Below are 9,615 nucleotides of genomic sequence, written 5' to 3' on the forward strand. Positions count from 1 at the left end.
GGTCGGGGAAGGAGACAATACCGATAATTTATATAGGTATAGCGCATATATTGGATGCTCTATACCTACCTGTCTTTTTAACTTATGGTATAGCGCATCCTGCATATGAGATGTGTGTGTGTGTGTGAGTGTGTGTGTATATATATTTATTTTTTTTACCAGCCAATTTAAAATACAAATTTAGCGCATGTAACCCATGCGCTATACCTTAACGGACAAATGTGCCGTTAAGGTGTAACGCGCCTGGGAAAATGGTTCTCAATTATTTTTTTACCTATTTTTGTGGTTTGTGTCCAAATAGACAACACTTTAGTTCCGGACTCCCGTCATTGGCATGTGGCAAAAAAATGTATATAAAAAAGAAAAAGGGAGAAAGAATGGAGATCTTGGGGGGGGGGGGGAGTTGTGGGCTTCAAGAATGGACATATAAAGATGGAACCTCTATAAAGATCCAAGTCATTAACATTTAACAAAATTACTATAGCATATTTGGTTAAGCTTTTCCAAGGTAAAAAGTGTTCTTTTTTTCTGTAAGAATTTTTTTTCAAAGTTTAAATGTTTGGCTAACGTTTTACGAGAAAAAATGTATTTTGAGTAGAAGCATAAGCTGTTTTTTAGAAGCTAAAAAAGCAGTTTCTCCTCAAAAATAGAAGTAGAAGTTGTTTTTAATTTTTTTCTTAGCAAAAATACACTTAACAAAAAATTATATAAACTAAAATAATCCTCCTCAATTTAACCTTGTATTAGCTATGCTAAAAGTAATTCTCCTAATGTATAAGTATCTCTTTTTATTTTTTAGGATAACTTTCTAATATATGGTGATTGGTGACTTTGGGGTGAATACTTTTATATTTGTTGAATGATATTTTGATATATATAAACCATTAAAGAATAAAATAATTTTTAATTTTAATTTTATATTTTACTTAATAAAAACAAAAAACTAATTATATTCTTTCATAATAAATATTTGAAAATATTTATCTACTTCAATAAATATTAACAATAAAGTAAATTTTTATCTACTGATCAAAAGTGTTTGCCATATGGATTAGCCAAACAAAAATTATTTTTCTCCATAAATACTTTTTAAAATAAACTGATATTAGAAGTTTGGCCAAACTGGCTATTAAATGATACAAGGAATCAAAGTTTTGATAAATTACCTTATATATTCACCCCAAAAAACTACCAGGTAGATGTGTTTATTATATTCATAAGTGTATAATATATCTATATTGGCTAGAAACTATAAATAATTTTGATCGAACGACAAAATATGTTAAAAGCCCTAGAATCTTTACCAAATGGGTACTCTAAAATCACCTTGAGACAAGATTATTGTCACAACACTATTACAGGAAGATGCCAAATAGGCACAAATTGACACTAGAATTAAAAAAAGAAGTTGCTTCATAAAATTATGGACAAAACATCTCTGCCAAACATATATCATGCCCGGGAAAGAAAGAAGAGAGAAAAGAAAGAGAAAATGAAGGAAAGGAGATAAGTTATGTGTCTTTTTGTATTTTGATGATCTAACAAACTTTATGATAAGAACCAGATTGGGAACATGTTACACATCCTCAAAGTGCTCAATAACAGCAAGTCTCAAGTTGGACACAAGTTCCAACAACTAGAGTCAAAGAAACGACAGAGAGAACGAATGGACATAAGTTCCCTTGTTGACTGTACCAGTCAACTCCCCACAGCTGTAAAGTCGCGACTGTTCCTCTGCACACACACAACAGTGCAAACAGTGCAACAGTCACTTTATGAAGAATGCCTTGTACCGGACATTTGCTTGCATCATCCAAGTGACATCCCTTGGATACTATTTACATGAAGAAAAGGGAAAACACACATTTGTACATCTGAAAATTAAGTAAGTTACCTCTCAAGGGTGTTGCCATCTTGCAAGTAACTTCCAGGCTTCAAGAACTAAGAACAACAGAACGAAGGACCAGTTTCCAGCACTGTGCTATTATATATCCTTAGTTGTGTTGTACTTTTGTTAGAGTGATCTACTTATAATTCCTACTTAGCTTAGTTAGAATTATTGTGTAGAAAACCAATTGTAAAACCATAAACCTTGTGTTTGTGTCTTGGCTAGAGTTAGTCGAGTTGTGAGCTTTGTAATAGAGTTATTACAAAGAGGCTTGTAATAGAGTTATTATAAGTAAGTGAGGAATTAATAGTTTAATTCCTATGTTACAATAAGTTTTAATCTGAAGTTGTTCGGTTAGTAAAGTTGAAATCCTATGAGTGTAGGTCGTGGTTTTTAATCCTGTGAGCTGAGAGTTTTCCACGTAAAAGTCTACTGTATCATTTACTTATCTCTTATTGTGCGTGTTCTGTGAGAACTGATAGAGAACCAGGTTCTCTATACAGTTTGGTGGACCCTAAGTTTTCATCAATTGGTATCAGAGCAGGTTCTTTCTATCGGGCTAACACCTAGAAAGGATCCAAATGGATGCCCCACCAAACTTTGAAGAAGGTTAATTAAACTACAGACCACCAAGATTCAATGGACAATACTACGGATGGTGGAAGACAAAGATGTATGATTTTATCATGGCTGAAGATTTAGAGCTCTGGGATGTTATCTGCGATGGACCCTTCGTCCCCATGAAAACTATTGGCGAGCCAGCAGTGACAGTTCCAAAGACAAGGAAGGAGTACAACGATTTTGACCGCAAATCTATAGAGAAAAACTTCCGAGCAAAGATATCCTCGTATGTGGTATTGGACTAGACGAGTATAACAAAATTTCCCCCTGTCAATCTGCCAAAGATATACGGGAAGCTCTCCAAAAAGCACATGAGGGAACAACTCAAGTTAAGCAATCAAAAATTGACATGCTCACCACTGAGTATGAACTCTTCAGGATGAAGGATGTTGAGTCCATTCAGGACATGCACACTCTATTCACCTCTATCATCAACAAACTCTACTCTCTAGGAGAGATCATTCCAAGAAACAAACTTGTCAGGAAAATACTCAGTGTATTACCTGGTTCCTGGGAAAACAAAGTAAATGCTATCACAGAGGCAAAAGATCTGCAAAAACTGACCATTGATGAACTCATTGGTAATCTAAAGACATACGAAATGAAGAAGAAAAAGGACCATGAAATAAGAGAGCCAAAAAAGGAGAAGAACCAGGTCCTCAAGGCAGACAAAAATGACTCAAGTGGTGAGGATGCTGACATGGCCTACCTGACGAAGCGATTTCAGAAAATGGTTCACAGGAATGGAGGCATTCCAAAAAGGGGCAGCTCCAGCAAGCCAAATGGGTTATGACTTATGTCATAAATGTGGGAAGCCAAGACACTTCATCAAGGACTGTCCTCTCCTCAAGATAGACTAGTACAAACACAACACATACAAAGCAGTCAAGAGGAATCCAGTTTCTGACAAAAGATTCAAGAGGAAAGATGCCGTTGACAATGTTATGAAACAAGCTATTGCTGCGTGGGGAGATTCTTCCAGCGAATCTAGAGAAGATGATGAACAAGGTGACACCTCCAAGATAGCAGTTGAAAGTGAAGCAGTTGAATATGACTCTATCTTTGCCCTGATGGCAAAATCTGACGATGATGATAATGATGAGGTAAACTTTCTAGACGTTCAAGGAAATTTGAAGTCTTACTCTCAGAAGAAGCTTATATATTTGGCAAATGTTTTAATTGATGCTTATCTTAGTCTTATAAATGAAAAAAAAATACATTAACTGTGGAACTAGGAGAGGTAGAACATGAGAGAGATGATCTGGTTGTTGTAGTGGTTGACCTAAAAGAAACCATCGAGGTTCTAAAGAAAGAAAAAGATGTTCTGACTAAAAAAATTAAAAACGTAGAACATGAGAGAGATGACCTGTTGGTAGTAGTTGTGGATCTAAAAGAAACAATTGAGGAACTAAAAAGGGGAATCATTTCTGGGAACATCCAAAAGTAAAAGGAAGTTGCAAGTGAGGCACACATTAAGCTTGAAAATGAACTCAAATCTGTAAAATCTAGTCTGTGTGCTGAACTTGAAAGAAATAGATAACTCAAAGAAGATCTAGGCAGAGTTAAAAATGACCTAAAAAAATCTCTAAAGTAGATCTGGTCCTCTGATACAATCACTGCCATGTATACATGCAATGGTGGGAACATGCAGGGAGTCGGGTTCCAAAAGGAAGGACTCCCTATAATCCACATAGCAAGTATGTTACTGTTCCTGATAATTGGCTTTGCACTCACAGTGGAAACACAGGACACTTTAAAGAAAACGGTAAGGCTAGAATCAATCCCAACAGAAAAACAAGGTCTTTGTTGAAAAGGTAACTACTGCTAAGGAACTAGGTTCCTCCATTAAAAAACGTGTATTGCCTGCTTGGATAAAAAGAAGTTTAATTTGCCCTTTTCCTCACTACAAAGGACCCAAACTTGTTTGGGTTCCTACGTCTAATCCTTGATTTTCTTATGCAGGGAGCAGTGAAAGGAAGCTGCCAAAAATGGTATATGGATAGTGGCTGCTCTAAGTATATGACTGGAAACACAAATAATTTCCTTTCACTCAAAGCCCTGCAAGGAGGGAGTGTGTTCTTTACAATGGCAAAAAGGGATATATTCTGAGAGTAGGAAGAATTGGGAAGACACTCACTCAATTCAATTGAGAATGTAAACTACTGAGTGTCTCTCAAATATTCAACAAAGGAAATAAAGTTGAATTTTTATCAAAAATCTGCACAGTCATAAATCTCGTGACTAGTGAAGTGGTTCTGTTGGCAAAAAGATTTAAAAAGCATCTATGTTGCTGATTTTGAGTCCTTGCACAATGGGAATCTTACATTTCTGAGTGCTATTGATGATGATGTTGAGCTATGGCACAGAAGATTGGGACATGCAAGCTTTTCATTACTGAACAAGTTAGCCAAGAAGGACCTGGTCCGTGGACTGCCCAAGTCAAGGTTCAAAGATCACAAGGTGTGTGATGCTTGTGTAAGAGGAAAGCAAGACAAGTCCTCTTTCAGGCCCAAGAATGAAGTAAGCACCTCAATGCCACTTGATCTTCTCCATATGGATCTATGTGGACCTATGAGGGTGCCAAGTAGAGGAGGAAAAAAGTACATTTTTGTCATAGTTGATGACTACTCCAGATTCACATGGACCTTGTTTCTCAGAACTAAGGATAAAACCTTTCCAGTCTTTGTTGCATTTGTGAAGCAGATTCAAGTAAAGATGAGCCATAATGTTATAAGTATAAGGTCTGATCATGGCACAGAGTTTGACAACGCAAAATTTGACGAATTCTATGGTGAAAATGGCATAACTTACAATTTGTCAGCTCCCAGAACACCCCAACAAAATGGTGTCGTGGAGAGGAAGAATAGGACTCTTGAATACATGGCATGAACTATGCTAATTGACAGTGGCGTAGCAAAAAACTTTTGTGCAGAGGCAGTCAACACTGCTTGTTACTTGGTGAACAGGTACATGATCAGGTCCCTCCTAAACAAAACTCCATATGAATTGCTGAACGGAAGGAAGCCCAAGCTAACTCACCTAAGAAAGTTTGGATGCAAATGCTTCGTTCTCAATAATGGCAAGGAAGCTTTAGGAAAATTTGACGCCAAAAGTGATGAAGGGATCTTTCTTGGATATTCCACACAAAGAAAAGCATACAAGGTCTACAACAAAAGGACTCAATATGTTGAAGAAAACATACATGTAATCTTTGATGAATCACACCATCTATGTGGAAAATATTCACATGATAAGACTGATCAAGACAGAGAGCAGTTGAAGGTTCCTGGAGAAGTCATTGATATGGCAAATGGAAAGGCAGAATTAATGATCCAAGTCAAGGAATTCAACGAAGAAAATACAACAGAACCCTCAACTGATGCAAAAGAACCTGGTTCCCCCATTACAACAACTGAAGCAGAGGATAGAGTTGCTGATGTCGTGCAAGAAACTCCTGATGCTGAGCAGAGAAGTGGTACTCACCCATCCATAGATGCCAAATGGATCCTATTCTGAGGAACCTGGATCTTCCCACAATGAGATTTAGCTGTCTAACTAGAATCACAAAAGTTTACATCCTCGCCAAAATATGATCACTCCTCTTGATTCAGGAATTCAAACCAGATCAACGACAAGAAACTCGTTTGCCTTCTCAGCTTTCCTTTCTCAAATTGAACCTAAAAATATCAAGGAAGCATTGAAAGATGCTGACTGGATTACTGCTATGCAAGATGAACTTCATCAATTTGAGAGGAACCGTGTTTGGCACCTGGTCCCTTGACCCTCAGATAGAACGGTCATAGGAACAAGGTGGGTATTTAGAAACAAGCTCGATGAATTTGGGAATACAACAAGGAACAAGGTCAGGTTAGTAGTTCAAGGCTACAATCAAGAAGAAAGGATCGACTATGATGAAACTTTTGCTCCAGTTGCTCGAATGGAAGCCATCAAACTTTTTATTGATTTTGCATCTCATATGGAATTCAAATTGTTCCAAATGGATATCAAAAGTGCATTTCTGAATAGATATTTAAAAGAAGAAGTCTTCGTCAAACAACCACCTGGGTTGAGTGTCATGAGCATCCTGAACATATATTCAAACTTGACAAGGCTTTATATGGACTGAAGTAGGCCCCTCATGCATGGTATAAAAAGTTTCCCAAGTTTCTTCTTGAAAATAGCTTTAAAAGAGGAAAATTGACAACACCCTATTTCTAAAGAAACAGGGAAGGAATGTGCTAATTGTGCAAGTTTATGTTGACGATATCATTTTTGGTGCAACAAATAACTCATTGTGTGAGGAGTTTGCAAAGCTTATGGGAAGCGAATTTGAAATGAGCATGATGGGGGAATTAAATTTTTTCTTAGGGTTGCAAGCTAAGAAAACCCCCAAGGGAAAGTTGATAAGCTTGCAGAAGTACATTAAAGAGCTCCTGAAGAGATTTGAGATGGAAAGTTCAAAAACCATTGATACTCCTATTGCCACTGCTGCCTGTTTAGACTTAGATGAACCTGGTTCTTCTGTGAACGAAACCATGTACCTAGACATTATTGGTTCACTCTTGTATCTCATAGCTAGTAGACCTGATATTGTATTCAGCACGAGATTATATGCTAGATTTCAATCCAGTCCAAATGCATCTCATCATAATGTCGACAAGAGGATTCTAAGGTATCTTAAAGCAATGCATGACCTCGTTCTCTACTATCCTCCAGGGGACAATTTTGACTTAATTGGGTATGTTGATGCTGATTATGCTGGTTATCTCGTGGATAGAAAAAGTACATCTGGCACGGTACATTTTCTGGGATCATGTTTGATTTCATGAGGTACAAGGAAACAAAACTCTATGGCTCTTTCAACTGCAAAAACTGAGTATGTGGCAACTGGCTCTTGTTGTGCTCAATTGTTGTGGATCATGCAGAAACTGGAGGACTGTGGTGTATTTTTTGATTGTTTGCCATTATTGTGTGAAAACACCAGTCCTCTCAACATGGCAAAGAACCTGGTTCAGCATAGGATAACAAAGCACATTGACGTACGACATCATTTTCTCAGAGACAATGTTGAAAAAGGGTCTTATCTGCATGAAGTTCTGCAAAACAGAAGACCAAGTAGCAGATATCTTTACCAAAGCACTGAGCAGAGAGTACTTTGAAGAGAATCGATTGGCATTGGGGTTGATAAAATTAAACTGAGCACCAGGTCCCTCAATGATTAGCTATGAAAGAATGAACATGTGAAACATCTCAAAAGTATTTTCTGGCAAGTTCCAACTCATCTCTATACATTACAGGTAGACACGCATGGCAACTATAGAGCAAAGAAGCAGCTAATGACATTGCATCTTAGTAAAAAGGATGAGGCTCATATTTACAAAACTAAGTCAGGGAACCCGGTTCCCTTGACTAAGGTTAGTAGTTCCCTTGTGCTTTCATGCACACTTTTAATGGCTATAAAAGTGCCATGTCAACAAAAATTTTAGTCTTTCTCTCTCATCTCTTTAGAACTCAAATGTCACACGTGTTACCAAACGACCCGTCTACCCAGTGATTCATAACAAAGTGTGGTTCGTAGTAGTGAAGATTCAGCAGAGCCCATTCCAAGCTTTGATCTGAATATTGCCAATCCTATAGGTAATGTTCCTCTTGTATCCCCTAATTCTACCTTGGGGGTGAATGAACAAGAAGCCATTGAGAAAATATTACTAATGGCTGCAGAGGGAGGTTTGGTTGGTGGGTATGAACGTGAAAATGAGACCATTGGGTCTCAAGGGGAAGGTGAAAGTCATAAGGATGAGGGTAGGGAACTGGTGCCCTCTAAAAATTTGGCACCTGTCAGTACTATTGGGGAACCAAATGAGGGACCTGATCCCTCAGCCCAAGAGGAGCCCTCTACTCCTACTTGGGATAAAACTCCTTACTCCTCAAAAGAGCCCTAGGTTAGTACTGATCCTACTCCTTTAGTACTGATCCTACTCCTTTAGTACTGATCCTACTCCTTCTCCTCACTTCGATGTTGAGCCATTAACCATTATCTTTCCTGAGATGAGATCTCTATCTGAAGAGAAAAATGAAAATAGTAAGGATGACTATGACAATGTATCTGTAGCAAGCTTCATTGCAGCAAGGAGTAGAAGGGCAGTTCCCAAAGAGTCCATTCCTAAAACACCTACTACCAGGCTGCAAAAGAAGGAAGCTCTTGAATACGTTCTGAAGAAAAACAAAGAAGAGAAGAAAAGGAGGAGGCTGGTGAAAGGGGGAAAGCTGGTGAATAAAGAAGAAGTGCCTCCATCACTTGTTGTTGATGTTGACGATGAAGAGGTGAATGAGGAACCTACCTCCTTAATTTGTAAGTCCTCTAAGAAACCTGTGATTCCAAAACCCAGGAGATAGCCATCTGTGAAAGCTGTTAAAGTGAAAAATATTGAGGTAGACAAGTCTGGTGAAAAGGTGTCTGAAAAGTCTAGTGAAAATTTGTCTGAAAAGTATGGTGAAAATTTATCTGAGAAGTCTAATGAGAAATTGTCTGAGAAGTCTGCAAAGAAACAGAAAAGTATGAGAAAGTATGTGAAAATGAAGGTTGGTGACAAAGAGGAACCTGGTTCCTCCAAGTTGGCCAACGTAAGTGTGGCCAAGGATAAAAGCAGAGAAAACCTGAGAAAACAGAGGTTACTGTGGGGTAGAACATTTGCCCCTGACATTCTTGACATGACAGGGATGCGCCAACTAGTTGATATTTGTGAGTTTCAAAAGTGGACACACTTGTTCACCAATGAGAGCCCCAAGGTGTATGATGAGGAGTGCATAGCTTCTACGCAGACATGTTCACAGTGGTGAAAATATCTGCTTGAAGGTCAACGGAGTAGATTTTGTGATTGACGAGGCTGTGTTGGGAAATATTTTGGGAGTGCCTATTGAAGGGATCTCATCCATTGAGCGGACTTGTTCTCCCAATTTCAGAAGTGCCATTCTAAAGGATGATGCTATGCAGTAAGTGCCATTTGTGAGTATCAACTTTTGTTTGAGATGGTGAATAAGGTCTTGCTTCCCTGTGCGGAAAGGCATTCCATTAAATCAAAAGCAGACCTATTCCTCATGGAAGC

At 38.1% G+C, this 9,615-nt stretch overlaps 1 protein-coding gene across 1 annotated transcript; it reads left to right on the forward strand.

The window, feature by feature from the left end:
- Positions 1-2,574: 2,574 nt before the first annotated feature.
- On the forward strand, positions 2,575-5,398 carry LOC142167112 (uncharacterized). Its single transcript, XM_075227268.1, has 6 exons — positions 2,575-2,735; positions 2,888-3,258; positions 3,395-3,612; positions 4,472-4,580; positions 4,779-5,029; positions 5,213-5,398. The coding sequence occupies exons 1-6, from the start codon at positions 2,575-2,577 to the stop codon at positions 5,396-5,398; spliced, it is 1,296 nt and encodes a 431-aa protein (XP_075083369.1).
- Positions 5,399-9,615: the final 4,217 nt, after the last annotated feature.

Source organism: Nicotiana tabacum, chromosome 12, assembly GCF_000715075.1.
Source record: "Nicotiana tabacum cultivar K326 chromosome 12, ASM71507v2, whole genome shotgun sequence".
Classification (NCBI taxonomy): Eukaryota; Viridiplantae; Streptophyta; class Magnoliopsida; order Solanales; family Solanaceae; genus Nicotiana; species Nicotiana tabacum.